The 25,033-nt window shown below is 40.5% G+C and overlaps 1 protein-coding gene across 1 annotated transcript in view; it reads left to right on the top strand.

Annotated features, from left to right (window-relative positions):
- The first annotated feature begins 789 nt into the window (after positions 1 to 789).
- The window catches only part of LOC117502216 (T-cell differentiation antigen CD6-like), a 55,336-nt gene continuing 31,092 nt past the window's right edge, over positions 790 to 25,033 (top strand). Inside the window, exon 1 of the mRNA XM_034161250.1 lies at positions 790 to 875. Within this exon, the coding sequence (XP_034017141.1) occupies positions 824 to 875 (52 nt within the window). The 5' untranslated portion in view covers positions 790 to 823. The remainder of the gene's footprint in view (positions 876 to 25,033) is intronic.

The following is a 25,033-nucleotide window of genomic DNA, read 5'->3' as shown; positions in this document are numbered from 1 at the left end:
TACTTCATTAGCAGCTGAGGAGAACTTGTCAGCAGCTGCTGAATGTAACTAGTAATCTCACTTGGTTATTTTTATGACTGAGTAATCAGCAAAGTAGTTACTTAGTTACTTAGTAGTTACTGGTACCACTCTGACACGGTGTGTGAATGTGAGGCATCATTGTAAAGTGCTTTGATCGTCTGTTTCAGATGGAAAAGTGCTATGTAAATATAGTCCATTTACCGTTCCCATGTTTGCTCAGAGTAAATTAGAGATTCTTGCCAACTTTGTGTTGATAATGTTCTGTTGTTTTTGTGATTGTGACATTAAAGCTATAGTGTGTAGGATTTAGTGTCATCTCGTGGTGATGGTGCAGATTGCATAATGTCATGAGTGGTTCTTCACGTTTTAGTTTCTTTGTTGACAGGGATTTGTGCTCTGTCACCTTCTCTTATGATAAGTAACAGGTCTGATCTTTTGGTTCACAGAAATGAGACTTCTTAGTTTAGTAAACCTGCACTAGTGACCACAGACGGGTTACAGGGGAGTGATCACCGCGACTCTTCTTTTTTCTTCAGTCTTCCAGCCATGCTGAAAGATCTAAAAAGTTGAGCAAGTTATGGGGTGTTTTTTAAATTTTTATTTTTGTAGCTGCTTGATACTAACCGGAGAAGGAATTTGAGGCCTGATAACGCTGAAGTTTGTCAGCGACAAACCCACTGGCTTCACTTCCTGTTATAATGCATTGTGGGAAGAGCTGCCAGTCAAACGCTGGGGAAGCCACTGACAAATTTTGTTCTGAAGTGCAGTTTGAACACTGAGCAGTTCTTGATGCCATGTTGTCATGAGACTGTTGACCTGCTTCACACTTGTCCAGGCCAGCTGTTTGTATCAAGGTATCGAATCACTTTTATTATGTAAAACCTTTTAAAAAGCCACAGAATCTGTTGTTTGACTTAATTTCAGAAAAACTGAATATATGTTGTGTTTTTGGAAGAACATTGTTCAAATATCTTACGGCATGAGTGGTTTTTAACATAATTTGTGGCAGTTTGACATCAGCAGTGTACAGTTATTAAAATATAAAGAGAATAAACAGCTGAAAGAAGCTAAAATCATTACTGAAATTGTGTATTTCCTGGGAGTTTAGAGATCCCTTTCACTGCAGACCATCTAAACCCTTTAAAGATAGATGCTATTACAAGACGCAAAGTTGAGTTTTAACCAACTAGTTAATGAATGGGGTTAAACAGCTAGTTTACGCGGGTAAAATTGATTTAAAATGGGCAGATGCAAGATAAAGTGGTTTTAAATGGTTGATGAAATCAAACAGACTGCATTTGGTTTTTGAATTGTTTGGATAAAAATGGTCATTTGAAATTGATGAGTTTGTGATGGGCTTCTTTTCTCTAATTTCCGACACTTAATTAAGTCAACAATCATATCAAAATCATCAGCAAACCCCTGGACCTGTTAGTTGCACCCCTCTTTCTTTCTTTCTTTCTTTCACGTTGGAAATGTGTTGTAAAACTGATCATCGCATTTCATAGAAATATTTCAGCAGCTCACTGCGATGAAACTAAATTGCATTTTCGTCAAGTTATTCACAAGTTATCACTCTCTGAAATGAAATATGTTATCTACGCAAAATCTGCTTTTATGTTTCCCATTTAAACGATCAAATAACACATAATTGAAGTAAATAGACTTTCCAACCCTGGAATATAGAAGAAAACGGCCTGACCTCCTTCAAGCATACAAAATCCTGCATCACATAGACCAGATCAACCAGGACAGTAATTGTCCAGCCAAGAGCCAGTGACGGCATCAGGGGACACGGGCCCAAATCCATCCGTTATCACAGACTTTATCTGCCGCCACTGTGCATGCAAGCAGCATTAACAGTTTTAAGGTTAAACTCCACAAAGACTGGTTGGCACTTATTGGGCATACCGTTATGTCCTTACCTACCAATCATCTCTGCCAGTCTCTCACTACCTTCAAACGTAACTATTGACTGTGCAAGAGGTGAGTCAAATACATCATTTCATTTCTTACAGTGAAGTTATGTTAAATAAAGCTATACACAGTGGTTTAAATATTATTAAGCTCAGTAGTCAGTTTTAGTGTTTCATTTATTTGTATAGCTAAAGCTTAAAAATGACTAATTATATTGTCACCCCATCATGTGCTTTATAAACTTTCATTAATTCATTCATTTTCTACACCTGCTGACTCCAGTCAAGGGTCACTGGGGCGCTGGAGCCCATCCCAGCAGGCAAAGGGGAGAGGTGTGGGTCACCCTGGACAGGATGTCAGTCTATCACCGACATGTATTTGGAAGTGGGAGGAAGCCGGAGCACAAGGACCCTAACCCACACAGAAAGGACCAGGTGGGACGCGACCCCACAACTTTCTTGCTGTGAGGCAACAGTACTCACCACTAATCCACCTTGCCGCCCACTAAGTAAATAATTTAATGAATTTTTACGAGACTTGTTGCGGTGGGAAAAGTCAGGTAATCTAAATTTTGCACACTAATATAAAATTGATAATAAATATTCTGGAAAGCATCATCATAATGTTAAGAATAGATAAAGATGAAGATAAATATTCTTTCTATATATATATATATATATATATATATATATATATATATATATATGCAGCACAAAGCATTTAAAAGAAAAGTGAAAATTACAAGAAATTAGGAAGATGATGAAAGCAGGAGGTTTGTATCAAATGTGGTGAAGAATACACATCGACTAGATTAAACCGAGAACAACTTTATTCACAAAGTGCTTCATTAAAATACAAAAGAGGTTAAATTATTACCAGAAAAAGAAAACAAGCAAGTCGATAAGAATGGGGACCAATAAATAAATAAAATTAACTAGAAACACAAATACGTTCACAGAAAATAAATTTGGAATGTTCTGTAATTTTGGATAACAGAAAAGGTGAAATTTAAGTTTGAATTTAAATGCTTCAAAATGAATTCATGTCTCATATTGTGAGGAAGAACGTTCCACAAAGTTGGACTGTGACAAATAAAAGTTCCACATTCTGTCGACGTCGTATTTGCTTGAGGAAACATACGAAGTCTGTCCATAAAGTATAGATGTATAAAGTATAGGCCGACGTGTGAATCCGTCCGCTGAAACTGACTTCTTCTGAAACTTCTCTGTTCTCTCACGACGTCCTGGATCAACAGAAGCTTAAATGTGGAGGTTTTCAGCTTGAAACAGGCTGACGACGGCGCCTGGGAGCGATGCACGACGTCCCGCTCCGTGGGAAGTCCTTAAAGCGACAGAATCACTTCAAAATCTCTCATCAGCTGTTAAAATTTTCACCGAAAACCAGCTTAATTTTTCGAACCGTGTCCACTTCGATGTGCCTCACAGGTTTAGAAAAAATTTTGATCAAACAAAGCGCCAGTCTCTCAGCAACTTCTCAGACAAAGGAATTCCGACGAGGGGCGGTACCAGTCCTCCCACAAGGAGTGCTCACAGGCGAATGACGTCACCGACAGGCGTGGAAAAACTCACGCATGCGCACGAGGGTTCAAGCCTGTCTGACGTACAAACATATGAATGAAATCCATATAGTTTTTGAAAAAAATAAAAAGGACCTATACTTTATGGACAGACTTCGTACAATCAACTGGCAAGGTTTGTGTCATAAACCAGTTCGGTGAGTTCATGTGGTGCACAAACACTCTGTGGTTTGAACTCTGCCCTCGGGTGAACATCGAGGTTAACAACACTATCACCCAATTTCTTAATTCTGATCAAAATTTTACTAGTGGTTTTCTGTATAATTTGGAGACTTCTTTCCTATGAAGTGGGAAGCCAAAAATAAATAAATAAATAAATATTTTTAAAAAATCACGTTCATAAATTCTGGGAGACCCAAAGACATGAATCGGGTCCTCTCCTTCAGTTGCAGACACGATCAGTCTCATCACATCAACATCATCGCTTCGCCAATATGCAGGTCAAAAGATGAAGGCTGATCAAAAAACCATCAAGAGTTTTATCTGTTTCACTGAGTTGAATCACACACTCAGAGATGGTGTCTTCCTCATGTAGATGTTTCAGAATAACTGAAGATATGCTGTGTTTTTGGAAGAACATTGTTCAAATATATCTTATGGCATGAGTGGTTTTTAACATAATTTGTGGCAGTTTGACATCAGCAGTGTACAGTTATTAAGCTGAAAGAAGCTTAAATCATTACTGAAATTAACGACTGTGCCCACAGGAGCAAATGTCCTGCTTCTTACTGCAGCCAATCAGGACTTTAAATTTGCTGAGACCCATTACCTGCTAGACAGGCACGTATGCCTGCATAATATATATATATATACAAGGTCGATTAGATAATAAACCGACCCTTTTTTTTTTTAACTATATGGATTTGAATGACATGCGATTACACCAATCATGCTTGAACCCTCGTGCGCATGCGTGAGTTTTTTCACGCATGTCGGTGACGTCATTTCCCTGTGGGCAGGCCTTGAGTGAGATGTGGTCCCGCCCTCTCGGCTGAATTCCTTTGTTTCACACGCTGCTCGAGGCGTTGCTTTATCAACATTTTTTCTGGACCAGTGAGGAATATCCGAGTGGACACTATTTGAGAAATTCAGCTGGTTTTCGGTGAAAAGTTTAATGGCTGATGAGAGATTATGGGGTGTTTCTGTCGCTGTAAGGACTTCCCACGGAGCGGGACGTCCTGCAGCGCTTCCAGGCGCCGTCGTCGGCCTGTTTCGACCTGAAAACATCCTAATTTAAGGCTTAATTCACCCAGGACGTCGTGAGAGAACAGAGAAGATTCAAAAGAGGCCGGCATGAGGAGTTTATGCGGACATTCCACTGTTTAAGGACATTTTTTAATGAAAGACGTGCGCGCAAATTCGCCGAGTCATTTCCGTGACGACTCGGCAAATCTGTGTGCGCCGCGACAGGAAAAACACCTCCGTGTTGAAAACCATTTGTAAAATTCAGGCGGCTTTTGATGGCTTTCAACAAGTGAGTAACTGAGAAATTGTTTAACAGCTTGGGCATGTTCCAACTTGCCCGTTAAGGTTTCCAACGGAGGTGTTTTTCCTGTCGCAACCCCCCGCGGTCGGGTCCGTCCCGACATGCGACTCTGCCCGCACGTTCTTTCATTACAAAATGTCCGTTAACAATGGAATGTCCGAATAAACTCCTCATGCCGACTTCTTCTGAAAGTTCTTTGTTCTCTGACGACTTACTGGGTCAACAGAGCCTGAAATGTGGAAGTTTTCAACTTGAAACGGCGAGACGCTGCCTCGAAGCGCAGATCGCCGTCAGGCGCCGTGGGCCGTCCTTAAAGCAACACTACCAGACCAAAATCTCTCATCAGCCGTTAAAATTTTTACCGAAAACCAGCTGAATTTATCGAATGGTGTCCACTCAGTTGTGCCTTACAGTTTTGAAAAAATTTTGATCAAACAAAGCAGCAGTCTCTGAGCCATTCCTAAACAATGAAAAAAATCGACGAGAGGGTGGACCACTCCTCACTCAAAGACTGCCCACAGGCGAATGACGTAACCGACAGGCGTGAAAAAACTCTCGCATGCCCACGAGGGTTCAAGCATGTCTGATGTAATCACACGTGATTCAAATCCATATGGTTTTTGAAAAAAATAATAAGGTCAGATACTTTTCTAATAGACCTCGTATATATATATATATATATATATATATATATATATATATATATATATATATATATATATATATATAGAGTGAGGAAAGTAAGTATTTGAACACCCTGCGATTTTGCAAGTTCTTAGAAATCATGGAGGAGTCTGAAATTTTTATCTTAGGTGCATGTCCAATGTGAGAGACATAATCTAAAAAAAAAAAAAAATCCAGAAATTACAATGTGTGATTTTTTTAATAATTTATTTGTATGTTACTGCTGCAAATAAGTATTTGAACACCTACCAACCAGCAAGAATTCTGGCTCACACAGACCTGTTAATTTTTCTTTAAGAAGCCCTCTTATTCTGCACTCTTTACCTGTATTAATTGCACCTGTTTGAACTTGTTACCTGTATAAAAGACACCTGTTCACACACTCAATCAATCACACTCCAACCTGTCCACCATAGCCAAGACCAAAGAGCTGTCTAAGGACACCAAGGACAAAACTGGTGGTTGGCTCTCACTGCGGTATTGTATCACTTCCTGTTCCGGAGCACAGTGGTGTTTTGCTGTATCTGTTAGCTGTTTAATCTGCGTAGTTAGATTGATCTAGTTAACTAGATAACAATTTGTTTCACAGTGTAATCTTCACGTGCGTTAACTAAAGCACTCCCTCTGCTGTATCACCTCTAAATTATTTACACATTATTCACTTTGTGTGTTTTTAGGAATCCGCTAGCTTAGCGCAGCTACTAACTCTTAGCCGGTTTAGCATGGCGGCTTCTCCTGTCTCTCCCGCACTTTTCTGTGCTGGGTGTGAAATGTTTAGTTATTCCTCGGCCTCCTTTAGCAGTAATGGTACTTGTAATAAGTGTAGCTCATTCGTAGCTTTGGAGGCCAGGCTGGGCGAATTGGAGATTTGGCTCCACACCTTGGAAAATCCTACAGCTAGCCAGGCCCCTGTAGTCGGTGCGGACCAAGGTAGCTTAGCCGCCATTACCTGTCCCCCAGCGGATCCCGAGCAGGCGGGAAAGCAGGCCGGCTGGGTGACTTTGAGGAGGAGGTGTAGTCCTAAACAGAAGCCCCCTGTACACCACCAACCCGTTCACATCTCTAATCGTTTTTACCCACTCGGCGACACACCCACCGAGGAACAAACTCTGGTGATTGGCGACTCTGTTTTGAGAAATGTGAAGTTAGCGACACCAGCAACCATAGTCAATTGTCTTCCGGGGGCCATAGCAGGTGACACTGAAGGAAATTTGAAACTGCTGGCTAAGGCTAAGCGTAAATTCGGTAAGATTGTAATTCACGTCGGCAGTAATGACACCCGGTTACGCCAATCGGAGGTCACTAAAATTAACATTGAATCAGTATGTAACTTTGCAAAAACAATGTCGGACTCTGTAGTTTTCTCTGGGCCCCTCCCCAATCGGACCGGGAGTGACATGTTTAGCCGCATGTTCTCCTTGAATTGCTGGCTGTCTGAGTGGTGTCCAAAAAATGAAGTGGGCTTCATAGATAATTGGCAAAGCTTCTGGGGAAAACCTGGTCTTGTTAGGAGAGACGGCATCCATCCCACTTTGGATGGAGCAGCTCTCATTTCTAGAAATCTGGCCAATTTTATTAAACCCTCCAAACCGTGACTACCCAGGGTTGGGACCAGGAGGCAGAGTTGTAGTCTTACACACCTCTCTGCAGCTTCTCTCCCCCTGCCATCCCCTCAATACCCCATCCCCGTAGAGACGGTGCCTGCTCCCAGACCACCAACAACCAGTAAAAATCTATTTAAGCATAAAAATTCAAAAAGAAAAAAATAATATAGCACCTTCAACTGCACCGCAGACTAAAACAGTTAAATGTGGTCTATTAAACATTAGGTCTCTCTCTTCTAAGTCCCTGTTAGTAAATGATATAATAATTGATCAACATATTGATTTATTCTGCCTTACAGAAACCTGGTTACAGCAGGATGTGTTGGGAAAGTGTCAGTACACGGACCCACAACAGGGGGCGCAAATGAACGGACAATGGAGAAAGTCAAATAACAAGGCTTTACTGTTGTGAACGTGCACAACGAATACAACCAATCACGAAATGGACAACAGTCAATTCACAAAAAGTGTCGTGTGGGCAGGCTCGAAGATAGGAGACGCCTCTCCAAGGTAAGACCCGAACCACACGGCTTCCTCTGCCACAGGACCCCGGAAATACTGGAGCCGCCAAGTCCCGAACTCCCAGGTGGCCACTGCCTCTGCGTGTCGGACCTGGTACTGCTGGCGAGGAACAAAGAACAGTTAGATGGGGGCGCGTTTGCACCCAAGACTCCGAACAGCAGGGAAGTTACCTCCACCTCTCGTTGGAACAGTACTCCACAAGCTATACACTAATCCAAAAGGATACACTCCGTCAGCTTTGATACATTACCTCGTAGGTAGAAACGATATCTCGGCAATGAGGTGGAGGTGCCGTCCTGCTGATATACCCCACAGATGATTGCCGTCAGCTGTCTCAGGTGATGGGTGACAGCTGTCACCGTAGCTGCTCACGTGAGGCGGCGGCGCCCTCTGGTGCCTGGAGCCCGCACTCCAGGCAGGGCGCCCTCTGGTGGTGGTGGGCCAGCAGTACCTCCTCTTCAGCGGCCCACACAACAAGGATGAATATGTTAATTTAAATGAGTCAACACCCCCGAGTCACACTAACTGTCAGAATGTTCGTAGCACAGGCCGAGGGGGAGGATTAGCAGCAATCTTCCACTCCAGCTTATTAATTAATCAAAAACCCAGACAGAGCTTTAATTCATTTGAAAGCTTGACTTTTAGTCTTGTCCATCCAAATTGGAAGTCCCAAAAACCAGTTTTATTTGTTGTTATCTATCGTCCACCTGGTCGTTACTGTGAGTTTCTCTGTGAATTTTCAGACCTTTTGTCTGACTTAGTGCTTAGCTCAGATAAGATAATTATAGTGGGCGATTTTAACATCCACATAGATGCTGAGAATGACAGCCTCAACACTGCATTTAATCTATTATTAGACTCAATTGGCTTTGCTCAAAATGTAAATGATTCCACCCACCACTTTAATCATACTTTAGATCTTGTTTTGACTTATGGTATGGAAATTGAAGACTTAACAGTATTCCCTGAAAACCCCCTTCTGTCTGATCATTTCTTAATAACATTTACATTTACTTTAATGGACTACCCAGCAGTGGGGAATAAGTTTCATTACAGTAGAAGTCTTTCGGAAAGCGCTGTAACTAGGTTTAAGGATATGATTCCTTCTTTGTTATGTTCTCCAATACCATATACCAACACAGTGCAGAGTAGCTACCTAAACTCTGTGAGTGAGATAGATTATCTTGTCAATAGTTTTACATCCTCATTGAGCACAACTTTGGATGCTGTAGCTCCTCTGAAAAAGAGACCCTTAAATCAGAAGTGCCTGACTCCGTGGTATAACTCACAAACTCGCAGCTTAAAGCAGATAACCTGTAAGTTGGAGAGGAAATGGCGTCTCACTAATTTAGAAGATCTTCACTTAGCCTGGAAAAAGAGTCTGTTGCTCTATAAAAAAAAGCCCTCCGTAAAGCTAGGACATCTTACTACTCATCACTAATTGAAGAAAATAAGAACAACCCCAGGTTTCTTTTCAGCACTGTAGCCAGGCTGACAAAGAGTCAGAGCTCTATTGAGCCGAGTATTCCTTTAACTTTAACTAGTAATGACTTCATGACTTTCTTTGCTAATAAAATTTTAACTATTAGAGAAAAAATTACTCATAACCATCCCAAAGACATATTGTTATCTTTGGCTGCTTTCAGTAATGCTGGTATTTGGTTAGACTCTTTCTCTCCAATTGTTCTGTCTGAGTTATTTTCATTAGTCACTTCCTCCAAACCATCAACATGTCTATTAGACCCCATTCCTAACAGGCTGCTCAAGGAAGCCCTACCATTAATTAATGCTTCGATCTTAAATATGATCAATCTGTCTTTATTAGTTGGCTATGTACCACAGGCTTTTAAGGTGGCAGTAATTAAACCATTACTTAAAAAGCCATCACTTGACCCAGCTATCTTAGCTAATTATAGGCCAATCTCCAAACTTCCTTTTCTCTCACTAACTGATCATCTGCAGAGGAATGGTCTATTTGAAGAGTTTCAGTCAGGTTTCAGAATTCATCATAGTACAGAAACAGCATTAGTGAAGGTTACAAATGATCTTCTTATGGCCTCAGACAGTGGACTCATCTTTGTGCTTGTCCTGTTAGACCTCAGTGCTGCTTTTGATACTGTTGACCATAAAATTTTATTACAGAGATTAGAGCATGCCATAGGTATTAAAGGCACTGCGCTGCGGTGGTTTGAATCATATTTATCTAATAGATTACAATTTGTTCATGTAAATGGGGAGTCTTCTTCACAGACTAAGGTTAATTATGGAGTTCCACAAGGTTCTGTGCTAGGACCAATTTTATTCACTTTATACATGCTTCCCTTAGGCAGTATTATTAGACAGCATTGCTTAAATTTTCATTGTTACACAGATGATACCCAGCTTTATCTATCCATGAAGCCAGAGGACACACACCAATTTGTTAAACTGCAGGAATGTCTTACAGACATAAAGACATGGATGACCTCTAATTTCCTGCTTTTAAATTCAGATAAACTGAGGTTGTTGTACTTGCCCACAAATCTTAGAAACATGGTGTCTAACCAGATCCTTACTGTGGATGGCATTACCCTGACCTCTAGTAATACTGTGAGAAATCTTGGAGTCATTTTTGATCAGGATATGTCCTTCAATGCGCATATTAAGCAAATATGTAGGACTGCTTTTTTACATTTGCGCAATATCTCTAAAATTAGAAAGGTCTTGTCTCAGAGTGATGCTGAAAAACTAATTCATGCATTTATTTCCTCTAGGCTGGACTATTGTAATTCATTATTATCAGGTTGTCCTAAAAGTTCCCTGAAAAGCCTTTAGTTAATTCAAAATGCTGCAGCTAGAGTACTGACGGGGACTAGAAGGAGAGAGCATATTTCACCCATATTGGCCTTTCTTCATTGGCTTCCTGTTAATTCTAGAATAGAATTTAAAATTATTCTTCTTACTTATAAGGTTTTGAATAATCAGGTCCCATCGTATCTTAGGGACCTCTTAGTACCATATCACCCCAATTTAGCGATTCGCTCTCAGACTGCAGGCTTACTTGTAGTTCCTAGGGTTTTTAAGAGTAGAATGGGAGGCAGAGCCTTCAGCTTTCAGGCTTCTCTCCTGTGGAACCAGCTCCCAATTCGGATCAGGGAGACAGACACCCTCTCTACTTTTAAGATTAGGCTTAAAACTTTCATTCTTGCTAAAGCTTATAGTTAGTGCTGGATCAGGTGACCCTGAACCATCCCTTAGTTATGCTGCTATAGACTTAGACTGCTGGGGGGTTCCCATGATGCACTGAGTGTTTCTTTCTCTTTTTGCTCTGTATGCACCACTCTGCATTTAATCATTAGTGATTGATCTCTGCTCCCCTCCACAGCATGTCTTTTTCCTGATTCTCTCCCCTCAGCCCCAACCAGTCCCAGCAGAAGACTGCCCCTCCCTGAGCCTGGTTCTGCTGGAGGTTTCTTCCTGTTAAAAGGGAGTTTTTCCTTCCCACTGTCGCCAAGTGCTTGCTCATAGGGGGTCGTTTTTACCGTTGGGGTTTTTCTGTAATTATTGTATGGCTTTTGCCTTGCAATATAAAGCGCGTTGGGGCAACTGTTGTTGTGATTTGGCGCTATATAAATAAAATTGATTTGATTTGAAAACTGTAGACCTGCACAAGGCTGGAATGGACTACAGGACAACAGGCAAGCAGCTTGGTAGAAGACAACAACTGTTATGATTATTTATTAGAAAGTGGAAGAAACACAAGATGACTGTCAATCTCCCTCGGTCTGGGATTCCATGCAAGATCTCACTTTGTGGGGTAAGGATGATTCTGAGAAAGCTCAGAACTACATAGGAGGACCTGGTCAATGACCTGAAGAGAGCTGGGACCACAGTCACAAAGATTACATTAATAACATATGATGATGTCATGGTTTAAAATCCTGCAGGGCACCAAGGTCCCCCTGCTCAAGCCAGCACATGTCCAGGCCTGTTTGAAGTTCACCAGTGACCATCTGGATGATCCAAAGAAGGCATGGGAGAAGGTCATGTGGTCAGATGAGACCAAAATAGAGCTTTTTGGAATCAACTCCACTTACCATGTTTAGAGATGAGAACAACCCCAAGAAAACCATCCCAACCGCGAAGCATGGGGGTGGAAACATCATACTCTGGGGGTGCTCTTCTGCAAAGGGGACAGGACGACTGCACCATATTGAAGGGAGGATGGATGGGGCATGTATTGTGAGATTTTGGCAAACAACCTCCTTCCCTCAGTAAGAGCATTGAAGATGGGTCATGGCTGGGTCTTCCAGCATGACAATGACCCCAAACACACAGCCAGGGCAACTAAGGAGGGGCTCTGTAATAACCATTTCAAGGTCCTGGAGTGGCCTGGCCAGTCTCCACACCTGAACTCAATCGAAAATCTTTGGAGGGAGCTGAAACTCCAAATCTGGCTGATCTAGAGAAGATCTGTATGGAGGAGTGGACCAAAATCCCTGCTGCAGTGTGTGAAAACCTGGTGAACAACTACAGAAAACGTTTGACCTCTGTAATTGCAAACAAAGGCTACTGTACCAAATATTAACATTGATTTTCACAGGTGTTCAAATACTTATTTGCAGCAGTAACATACAAATAAATTATTTAAAAATCATACATTGTAATTTCCGGATTTTTTTTTAGATTATATCTGTCACAGTGGACATGCACCTAAAGCCCCGTTTACACATAGACAGTAAACTCTCCCAGAAGCGACCCGGCAGAGATTTTGCCCCTCTGGGCCGTTTTAGGGATCAAACGCCGTAGTTAACGCCGGCGCATGGGGGCGTGGTTTGGTTCTGGCTTCACCGGGAATCATCGAAAAAAATTATTCAAAAATTATTGGCAGGAACTGGTACACGCTGTCGTATACGCCGACTAGGATTGGTTCACAAGACACCATGACAAAATGAGGCAGAGGAAATGTGACCTGGCTCGGAGGAAGTCTGGGGCCTCTGTCTGGAGCCAAGCCTGGATGGAGGGCCCATCAGTGAGTGCCTGGTGGCTGGGCTTGCCACAGCCCAAAAAGGCAAAGTGGATCTTCTGTCTCCACCCTGTGGGCTCACCACCCACAGGGGGAACCGCTGGTGTTGGGTGCACTGTCCCATGGGTGGCAGTGAAAGTCAAGGGTCTCGGCGGCGAAAATTCTGACTGTTGTTTGTGCATATGCACCGAACAGCAGTTTGGGGTAGTTGGCCTTCTTGGAGTCCCTGAATGGAGTCCTGTATGGGGCTCCAGTAGGGTCTATATTGTTCTGCTGTGGGACTTCAACACACATGTGGGCAATGACAGAGACACTTGGAGAGGTGTGATTGGGAGGAACGACCTCCCTGATCTAAACCCGAACAGTCGTTTGTTATTGGACTTCTGTGCTAGTCACAGACTGTCCATAATGAACACCATGTTTGAACATAAAGCTGCTCATAAGGGTACATGGTACCAGAGCACCCTAGGTTGAAGATTGATGATCAATTTTGTGATCGTATCATCTGATCTGAGGCCCCATGTTCTGGACACTTGGGTAAAGAGAGGAGCAGAGCTGTTAACTGATCACCATCTGGTGGAGAGTTGGATCAGAGGGAAGAGGAGGACGTTGGACAGACCTGGTAAGCCCAAACGGATAGTGCGGGTGAACTGGAAACATCTGGAGGCGCCCACTGTGACAGATGACTTGGTTTGGACAAAAAAGCAAGGCTCACACAGGCAGCTCTGGTTGTTGAAAGACTTTTGTGGTGAAAACAGCAATGGTCGGTACACAGGAAGGCGGTCCAAAAAACACAGCAGCAGTACAAAAAACATCAGGCTTAGACAAGTTTGGAATAAACAGGCTGGAGGTCAAGAACACAATGAGGCAGGCAGGACAAGAGAATACAAAAACTGAGAGCTGGAAAGAAGGCACATGGCGCATTAATCTGATGAAGAAACAGAGCAAAATAAGCAGTATATATACATCCCGGTGATAAGGAGCAAATTGACAACAGGTGAGTGTGGAAGGGCCCAGAACAAGGGTGTGGTCAGGGAGAGAGAGACACGCCCACCACCAAGAGAGACAGATAAATGGGAGAGCAACCAAACAGATCAAATGTTGTTCAAATATTTTGGAACTCATTAACAGAGAAAACAAAATCTGTCAAATTCTTGGGGACTTTAATATAAATTGTTTAATAAGAAAACACATTGAGTAATGATTTTTAAAATAATATTCATGCAAATTTTTTTTTCCTTCAATTACTAAATCTACAAGAGTTACTGAACATTCTGCAGTCCTAATAGGCAATATTTTATTTAATACGAGTGAAGCAACGCACAGCGGTGCGAAGCTCGCTCATGGTACACTGTGGCCCAAACAGGAAGTGCCAAATTCTTAATCCACAGTGAAACAGGAAATGTCAAATGTCAAACACTTCCTGGATTGACAGACGAGATCCCATGGAATTTTGCGGGAACTCATTGGCAAGCTCACACTCAAACAGGAAGTGCCAAATTTTTAGTCACAGTGAAGCAGAAAATGTCAAATGTTGAACAGTTCCTGGCATGGGTGGAGCTAGAGGGGAGGCCAGGGTTGCATTGGACTCTAGGGCTGGGAATCGATCCGAATTTCCAGGATCGATTCGATTCCGATTCATAAGGTCACGATCCGATTCGATCCACGATTCGATCCGATTCGATTCGATCTATTTACATATTGCTGGATTGTCACTTTAAAAAAAAAACTGTCTCATAGACAAAACAGCCCCATGTGTGTTTGTGATTGTATCTGTGTATGTGTAAGAGGGACACACAGAGAGAAGAGTCAAGAATTTAAAGCAATTATTTTGGAATGAACAAAAATCCAAGTTTTATTTGAAATTTAAATCAAAACCATGACATTTGGTGGCCCTCTTTTAGTTGAATAACATACCCATGGCAGGGTTTCTGACCACAAAGAAAAAAAAAAAGTAGTTCAGCAGCCACAGCAATTGTGTAAGAAATGATGCTTGACTGATAAGTCTCAGAGTGTAACCTTGACAGTTGGTGCCACCAACTGTCAACTTGGTGGCCATCTCTTGGTTGAATAACATACCCATGGCAGGATTAAAACAATGACCAGAACATCAATGACCACAAAGAAATTTTAAATAAATAAATAAAAAAACAGTAGCTCAGCAGCAACTGTAGCTCAGTAGGTCAATTATTTAAGAAATGATGCTTGACTGTCTCCAAATCTAACCATAAAAGTTGGTGGCCCTCTTTTGGTTGAGTAACATACCCATGGCAGGAGTATAACAATAATGACCAGAACTAACCAACCATGACCACCAAAAAAACAAAACAAAAAAAAAAACAGTAGCTCAGCAACAACAGCAAATTATGTAAGAAATTATGATTGACTGATAAGAGTCCTAGTCTTCAGGAATTCTGTAATTTTTCTGGAGAAAAAGGAGCTGGTCTACGTGCTGTGGAGTGAGGCAGCTCCTTTGAGCACTAACAATGTCTCCAGCGGTTGAGAAGACTCGCTCAGATGGAACACTGGTCCCAGGTATGCAAAGGTACTGCTTTACTAGGCCTGCCAGAAGAGGAAAATCCCCTGCATGCACCTGCCACCATGTCAGTGGATTTTGAGAAAGAGGAATAGATGGTACTTTCCTGTAGGTGGCGACCTCTTCCTCAGCCCTTTCAGTGGGAGTAGTTTTCCTTTGTAGTGGAGTTTCTGGTGGTGTGTAGGCTGACCCCAGTAAAGCCATCAGAGCAGATGAGTCTTTTTGCCTCTTTGGTTGAGTTGGTGCAGGCACAGCCACATCAGTTGAACCATGGGAGGTGTCTTCTTGCTCTGGTGTAGTTTCCTGATGCAGAAAAATATTACAAAATAATACACAAATTAACCTGAATTCAGTCTTTTGCTGCCCAATTTAAAAAACTAGTCTAAATATATTCAAATGTGCACACTATATAATCTGCAAACTTACATCAGTTGATGGGTTCAGATGAGCAGCTTCAGAGGTCAATTTCAAGAAGACAGCATCACGTGCCTCACCAGACAGGAATAGTAGGGTCTTGAAACGTGGATCCAATGATGATGCTACACACAAGGTCTCCGTCAGGGCTTCATATCTATATAGAGGAACGGACGGACGGACGGACGGACGGACGGACGGACAGACAGACAGACAGACAGACAGACAGACAGATAGATTAAACATGCATCCATTGTATAGAGCAGGGTAGACCTACAGTAAATGCATACAGATGGAACAGTCATGCAAACACACTAGTATGAATTGTACAGTCTAAAATCACTGCTCTATTCTAAGTAAGAAAATGTGAATAAAATCAGACAAGTATATTAAAAAACTATAGACTAATGCATTTCAATGCTACTACTACACAGCCATGTTAAATGAACATACCTTGAGTTCAAGTTGTTATGAACTGCTGTTTTGAGCTCCTTAATCACAGAAGAGTCTTCAGTAGTACATGTCATCTGACTCAGAAGCTGAAACTGCAGTGGTGCAACCATGGACATAGTTGGAGATGCCTCCTCGGAGATGGCGAGCGTGGCCGTCTTCATTGGTGCTAGGCATTTCACCACGTCCTCTGCGGTGGTGATGTCTGTCTCCGTTAAAGTGCATATATCGCTTTCCCTCCTGCGGACGTCAGGTGACAGCAGCGCTGCAGAGATGGCTGGCTGCTGCTCGAGGAAACGTCCCAGCATATCCAGGGAGCTGTTCCACCTGGTCGTGACGTCCACAATGAGCTTGTGTTGTGGCAATTGAAGGAGCTGCTGCTTCTCTTTTAGTGTGTGGCTCGCAGTGGGGCTTCGGTGAAAAAACGCCACAATTCGCCTTACCTGCCCCAGTAAGCGTGCGATAGCAGGAGTTTTTAGTCCTGCTTGGGATGCCAAGTTGATGAGATGCGCAAAACAGCCCATGTGAAAATGGCCCATTAATTGCACCGCTCTCACGATGTTGGCTGCATTATCCATAACAATTGCGGGGTTTTTGTCAGTGATTCCCCAATCCTGTATGGCTTCGGTGAGCAGATCAGCGAGATTACTTGCAGTGTGGCTCGTTTCAACTGCTCTGGTCTGTAGAACACTAGAAGCTAGCCTCCATTCCTCATCAATGTGATGGCACGTAATAGTCAGATAAGACACGGTATTTCTGGAGGTCCAGCAGTCGCAGGTCAGTGCCACTCTCTCGGCAGATTTCAGCGAATGTGCAAGGGTATCTTTTGATTTCGCATACATTTGTGGAATTACCGTTTCGCTCAGATGTTTGCGACTGGGCAGGACATAGCGTGGTTCTAGTCTCTTGATCAGTAGTTTGAATCCAGCATTTTCTACCACACTGTAGGGTCGTAGGTCTTTACTAATAAATATTCCGAGACCCTCGGTTATGCTCAAGGCACGCTTAGAATTCGAGGGAAATTTAACACCAAATGCCTTTTCCAGTGCTGTTTGGTTCGCGACAGGTTTAGCTGTGTCGGCGTGGTGCCTGGATAAGTGGTTGCGGAGATTGGTGGTATTGCCACTATATTTTACCTCTATTTGGCACAGTTTGCACACTGCTTTTGTTCTGTCTAGTTCATCTTTGTCCTCGTAACGTTTGAATCCAAAGTATTGCCAAACATCAGCTTTCATTCCAGGTGGTGATTTTAGCTCTGCAGCTTCGGCCATCTTGCTTTCTTAAGTTTCGGTTTCGTTTAGCCGGCACCCGCTTTTTATTTTGCTCCTTCCGCGTCAAAGAAAATAGTCCCTATAGCCACCTGGAAAAGATCGATCCACATATTTTTGGATCGATATCTTATTTTTGAGCGTGAATCGATTATCGGATCGTGGATCGATCTTTTGAACACAGCACTGTTGGACTCCCCTGAAATCTGATTGGACGCAGATGATTGACATGTCAGGGCACCGCACATCTGGTTGATAGAGCTGCATTTTGAAATTAGTGAGTCACACTGACTGCTAGGTTCCTCCTGCCCAGTAGTTGGTGCTGCTGTGTACCACAAAAAGTTCTAATCCACCTTAGTAGAAGAAAAATGCTTGACTCAGATTTGAACTGGACACGTTGTTTGAACTATGGACTTCTAATCACACCAAATTTATATTGGTGAATAACTGACCATATTTTATGCCAGAAATGAGGTTGTTAAAAGCAGCATTTCTCCTTTAATTTGGGGGGTCTTATATGCACATGGTTAAGCTAACAAACAGCAGCTGATTCATGCTCTGTTGGCTTATTAGTGCAACAGATAACTGAAACAATCCTTCACATGGTGATACAAGCATCAAATTCTGCACAAATACAGCTTAGACATAACACATGGATGCTTATTTGCCGTCTTTGGACGGATTTCCGTCTTTTTGCAAAATCTCGCTGTCTAAAAGAACTAGCAAAAAGTTAATTTTTATTTCCTCAAATCCATACATGTCAACCTATACGGATTGTCCGTAAATTATACAGATTCGGAGTTTCAGAGTCATACGGACGTGCGAATAAAGTCTTATGGATATTCAGGGTTTGGTCTGCAGCGGCCCTGTAATCAACCGTTTCTGCAGCGCGACTCCACTTTGATGCGTGAGCCATTGAAGCAATGCTTCGAACCACTGGCTCGTGGTTCTTTGATTCGCTGCTCTTCAAGCGGTACGTCCGCTTCTTAACTCCTCTCAAAGCCATTAAAATATTGTGAGTCGCTTTTGTGTGGATTAAAGTCACTAACTGGGTCTCTTGTCATGTTGTAGTCAAAAAACGAGAATTGTCCTCCGTTCCGTTGACACAAAATTGCCGCTTTAAATAAAATGACACCTCTTTCCAAATGCTGTAATACAGAAAATAAATAATTTCTTCCCAAAATGAGACTTCCTGTGTTCTTTATGAATTAAACTGATGTTGACATACAGCACAGCCAGCTGTAAGAGCTCAGCTCAGATATATGGAAAGACATTCATGCCAAAATATAGAATGACTGATTAGATGCCATGTCAGTGTTCAGAGCAGACAAATAGGCTGACTGTATATGTATTTACTCTAATAGTATGTATACATGGTAATGTCATCTGTGATGGCATACAAAAGTGAACTGATCCAATAAGCAGAATCTCATCAGTATTATGTTGTTATGTATCTTTATCTAGTCTGAAAATAATTATCTAGTCTCTAGTCTGAAAGCATTTTGAAGTTAACTAGTTCTTTGAATGTTGAGATTTTAATTGCCTAGTCTTTGAGCCCAGTCAAAAACAAACTAAATCAATAAAGTTTTTTGCATGAGTTAGCTATATTTCTAAACTATTGTGTTGTTATATTCTGTATATACTCCTACAGGATGGTACAACATGCCATACTGCATGAGATCACAAGAGAAATTTAACAGCTGTTTCAAGTCCAAATTTAATCCAAATAATGCACCAAAATGCACCACAGGGCACTTAAATTCTTAAAATTTCCTGGGGGGGCAAACCTCACCAGACCCCCCCCTTTCCGACCGCCTTTGGCGGTCAGGTTTTGCGGCTTCGCCACAAATAGTTGCTGTCTTTTAATTTACCAAGACTTTGGATTGCTGTCTTTTTTTTTTTCATCCTAAGCATCCATGATAACACTTAAAAAAAAACGACTGGCCACTTGAATTTTCAATAGGTGACCAGGTAGGGGTCAATTGAAGAATTATACAGGGGTCAAAATTTAAAAATGCTCCAATCAAATTGAAAACTACATCACATTACTTGTCTGATCATAAAGATTCCAAAAAGGTATAGTTTGGACTATCTAAGACTGAATGTAATGGAGTTTTGGGATAAAAACTGCAAGAATGGTGACAAAGGTCAATTTAACTTTTTACAGGGGTCAAAAGGTAAAGAGTTGCGCTAATTTTGGTAAAAGGTGATGTAAATTATTGGTTGAGTTAATAGAATTAAATAGAATACTTGTTTAAAAAACCTGGCAATAAAACTAATGATTATTTACAGGCTTTATCAAATTTTAGAGATTTGCTTTCAGTTTGAGTTTGAGGAAGATAATTTTAGAAATTTTTATTCTTTATTTTTTGTTTTTCTTGTATTTAAAATGGCATAAACAAATTCAAATGTGTGAATTTCCAAGTGTTCCAATACTTTTGGAGGGCACAGTATCCTAACCTTGTGATGAGTGCAAAATGAGTGTGGTATTATTACTGTTTTTTTTTTTTAAGAATGTTTAATTTTCACTGTTGCTGCACTTTGTGTGTAATCATAGTCATATCTATATCATATTGATATGACAATGTTGAGATACAATAATTTGGCCATATTGTACAGCCCTACTGTCAACTAGTTGAAAAGTTTGAATATTAATTTACATCTACATTTAAAAAAATGCTTAAAGGAGCAGGGGGTTAAGAGGGCTGTAATTAGGGGGGTCAGCTGAAAGGCAAAAGACAGGGGCTCCGTCCCCCCAGAAGCTGAAAGGTTTTAGCCATGCTTATGCTCCCCTGAAGCATTTACTCAGAGAAAAAAAAAAAAAAGTCTGAAGGACCTAAATGACATGGTGAGGCATGTTGATATATACATATAATTTAAACTATGTAACTAAATCTGGAATATTGTTTACTGACATTTCAGATCATTTTCCAATATTTCAAAATGTGGAATTGGAAAACTGCGATATGCTGAATAAAAAATCAACTACCTATACAGACAATTTAATATTACAAATAAAATAATTCAAGCAATTATTGGAGAGTATTTCTTTTGAAAAAAATGTATATGGAAACAGATCCTAATTCAGCCTATCAGGTGTTTATGCAGATGTTTAATGAAGTTTTCAAAAAAAAAAAATCATTTCCAATCATTAAATCATCTGGGGATGCGTCCAAAAAGCAAAACCCATGGTTTTCTAGAGGACTACAAAAATCCTTACTCAATAAATAAATAAATAATAAAATTGCACAAAAAATATTTATTATCTCCTTCACCCTTAAATTTATCAATCTATAAATTCTATAAAAATAAATACAACACTCTTCTCAGGGTTGCAAAGAAAAAATATTTCAGCGATCAGTAAACAACGTTAAAGGGACTTGGAAAACAGTCACTGAAGTTCTTAAAAGAACAACATGTTCATTAAAATATCCGTCAACTTTTTCAGATGGATCTAGATGTTTTTCTGATCCCTTTGACATTGCTTGCAAGTTTAATATTTTTTTCTCAAATGTTGGTGCTTCTCTTGCAAAGAAAATTGACTCCACAAATGTAAATCCAGTAGATTACATCAAAGATTCATTTCCTTCTGTGAGTGAATTTAAACCCTCAAATTCCAATGATTTTAGCGGTTTACCCGGGAACCCGTGGCACCCTACTTTGGGGGAATCCACCTTTTTTATTTCATAACTGTACAGAAATCTATCAAATTTGGACAAAATTTGCGCAGAATTGGACTTTCTGAGACCGACACATACACAAAACGTCATCAAAAAATGTTCTCTGTTTGTAATGCCGCGTTTTATTATACACAGATCAAATGGAGCGTTTTTGAGGGAAGAGCGAACAGTAGCCACCGGAGAGGTTTTTTTTTTTTTTTATTTCTCTACGTTCGCGCGTGAGCAAATCATCCGTGAAGATTATTTTATTTATTAACTACACAGATGTATAATAAAAGCAAATGGTGACTGGTTTATAAACACAATTATGACAGAGTTTTTGAGGGGAAGAGCTGCCTTAGATTCTGAGCTTAATTCTGATTCTGAGGAAGAACACCTTGAAGTGCTGCAGAGAATGGCAGATGACCATGATGACTGCTAATAGATTTTCTGTAATCACAACAAGTGTAATCAACACTCATGGCAGCCATGATTGTTAATGGGCTGGATATTTAATAAAACATCGGCAGCTGAGATGACCCCATGCCAATCTGCCTGTGCATATTGACATGGGGTCATCTCAGCTTCTGACAAGGTTAGAAAATTTCGAAATTTCCGAAAATATTACTCCAAAAACACAAAAATTCCCTTCCATAATTTCATCCTGTCTGATGAAGGGCGAGGCCCAAAACGTCACCTTTGGTGTGTTATTAAAGGCTTGTTTGGGAGCTAACTGGCTGAGCGGATCTCTTTCGTTTTTTGTTCTTCCATAATTTCACCCCAAATCTGCCCCAGATATCACCAGAATGCACAATTTGCATCCTTTTATATCACAATTTTGTGGGGGGCATGCCCCCAGACACCCCCTAGTTGCTTTGCCGCTATGCTGCGTAGCGGTAGGTTTAGTACTAAACTTTTCAGATTTTGGTGCCCTTAAGGCACAACTATTTATTCTAAAAGGCAAACCCTGACTACGTCTATCTGTATCTGGCCATGATGGAATAAGTACTTCTATTGTCAAAAGTGTTACACAAAAAATTTCCGAACCACTTACACATATTTTTTCATACTCCTTGAAAATGGGCAGAGTACCTTCTGATTTAAAGATTGCTAAAATCATACCTTTGTTTAAAAAAAGGTGATCCAGCATCATTTTCAAATTATCGCCCTATTTCAGTTTTGCCATGTTTTTCAAAGATTTTGGAGAAACTTGTTTATAAAAGATTAAATGATCATTTGCTTAAGAACTCAATTTTATACACCTATCAATAGTAGAGAAGCTTGAATCTTCGACTGGACTGGGTTGCTTGACATGAGGACGTTTCGCTTCAAATCGCAGAAGCTTCCTCAGCTAAAATTCTTGCTCTGGTAGTCTGACTTCTGTCTTGACTCTTGTCTACATAGGTGAGACTAAGCAACCTTTACACAAAAGGCTATACCAGCACTGCAGAGAGGGCGCCAGTGGACCTCAGTCTGCAGTTCATCTCCACCTGAAAGACACTAACCACACCTTTGAGGACAAGGAAGTTAAAATCTTAGTCAGAGAGAAGAAATGGTTTGAGAGAGGTGTCAAGGAAGCATTCTTTGTAAAACAGTTGAAACCCAGCCTTAACCGGGGAGGGGGTCTCAGACACGCTTTGTCCCCTTTTTACAATGGGGTACTCAGGTCTAAGCAGTTTCAGTCTTTTGTTCATGGTAATGAGTCATTCATGTCATCAGGAGAGTCGTCAAGGGAGCCATCAGGAGAGGCTTCCGTCCCATCATTATGAGGGACAGCTGCCCGGTCATTAGGAGGGTGCTAACTAGAGCACAATAGGTGCTAATTAGAGCTATTGTTTAGTCACTAGCCTATAGCAGTCGGCCTCTCAGTAGGAGGGGTCTGGTTAGGTTAAAAACTCCAGCTTTTGTTGGCTTCTGTTTTATTCTTCTCTACAAGAGTCAAGACAGAAGTCAGACTACCACAGCAAGAATTTTAGCTGAGGAAGCTTCTGTGATTTGAAGCGAAACGTCCTCACGTCAAGCAACCCAGTCCAGTCGAAGATTCAAGCTTCTCTACTATGGAAACCACCTGGACAACTGAGAGCCTACACAGAAATACCTATCAATATGGATTTCAGAAAAATCATTCCACATATATGGCCCTGATTGAACTGATGGATAAAATTCATTCAGCTTTAGACAACAATGAATTTGGAATTGGTGTGTTTTTAGACCTTCCTAAAGTGTTTGATACAGTAAATCATGAAGTTTTGCAATAAAAGTTAAATAAATATGGATTTAAAGCAACTGTACATAAATGGCTTTGTAATTATTTATCAGAGAGAAAACAGTATGTTTTTCTAAATTTGGAAACAGAAATTAATTCTATAGCGTGTGGAGTTCCTCAAAATTCGATTTTGGGACCGCTATTATTCATAATATATATATCAATGATTTTGCATCCGTTTCTACTACAACATTCCCATTGCTGTTTGCTGATGACACTAACATTTTTATTTCCAGCAAAGATATAGATGGTTTGGATAAAAGTTTAAATAATGATCTCTTGAATTATTCAGTGTGGTTCAAAGTTAATAAATTATTGTTAAATATAAAAAGTCTAATTTTATGCTATTTGCTGGCAATAAAAAATGCAATCATGATCAAATTCAATTCAAGAAATATCAAGGGTCTCTTCTACATGTTTCTTGGGTGTGTGGATAGATGACAAATTGTGTTGAAAAGGACATACTGAACATGTTTGTTTTAAAAAACAACTAAGTCACTAGGAATCATAAGCAAAATCAGACATTGAGTACATTACAAATGTCTTTTAACATTATATTACAGTTTAGTTTATCTTTACTGCAATACTGTATGGAGAAGTACCTTTGCAACTTATATAAACTAATTTTTTTCTTTTACAGAAAAAAAAAATTGTTCGATAGCTGCTCTTTCGAAACCCTGTGCTCCAAGTGCACCTTTATTTTTTCAAATTGCAGCTCTTAAATATCTTTCATATATCTTCCTGTCCTGTACATTTGTTTTCAGAGCTCTTTATGATACTAACTGGCCTTCTTTTATCAAATATTATTTTGTGCATAATCATCAAATTCATAATTATCTGACAAAGCAGAGCTCACATTTATCTTTGCATAGAACGACGCGTTATCAGTGTCTCATCAGATATCATGGTGTTAAATCTTGGAATGATACGGTACATCTTGTAAATCCACCCATCACTTTATACAGATATAAAAGTGGACTAAAACTAAAGCTCCTGCATGAGTATTTATAATGACAAATTAATATTATCTGGTTTAATTGATTTAAATGTTTTAAGCTTTTGTATACCATTGTGATATTTAGTTTTTTGTTTGGAAGTGGGTCTTTGATAAGTCTCTTTGACTTCTACCATTCCCTTGCATATTATGCTCATATTGTATCTTTTTTAATTTTTTTTTTTTTTTATTGTTCCATGTATATACAACCCCTGGCAAAAATGATGGAATCACCAGCCTCGGAGGATGTTCATTCAGTTGTTTAATTTTGTAGAAAAAAAGCAGATCACAGACATGACGCAAAACTAAAGTCATTTCAAATGGCAACTTTCTGGCTTTAAGAAACACAATAAGAAATCAGGAAAAATAATTGTGGCAGTCAGTAACGGTTACTTTTTTAGACCAAGCAGAGGGAAAAAAATATGGACTCACTCAATTCTGAGGAATAAATTATGGAATCACCCTGTAAATTTTCATCCCCAAAACTAACACCTGCATCAAATCAGATCTGCTCATTAGTCTGCAACTAAAAAGGAGTGATCACACCTTGGAGAGCTGCTGCACCAAGTGGACTGACATGAATCATGGCTCCAACACGAGAGATGTCAAT

Source organism: Thalassophryne amazonica, chromosome 20 (genome assembly GCF_902500255.1).
Source record: "Thalassophryne amazonica chromosome 20, fThaAma1.1, whole genome shotgun sequence".
Classification (NCBI taxonomy): Eukaryota; Metazoa; Chordata; class Actinopteri; order Batrachoidiformes; family Batrachoididae; genus Thalassophryne; species Thalassophryne amazonica.
The sequence above is the reverse complement of the archived record's forward strand: the minus strand, read 5'-3'. Positions and strand labels throughout refer to the sequence as shown.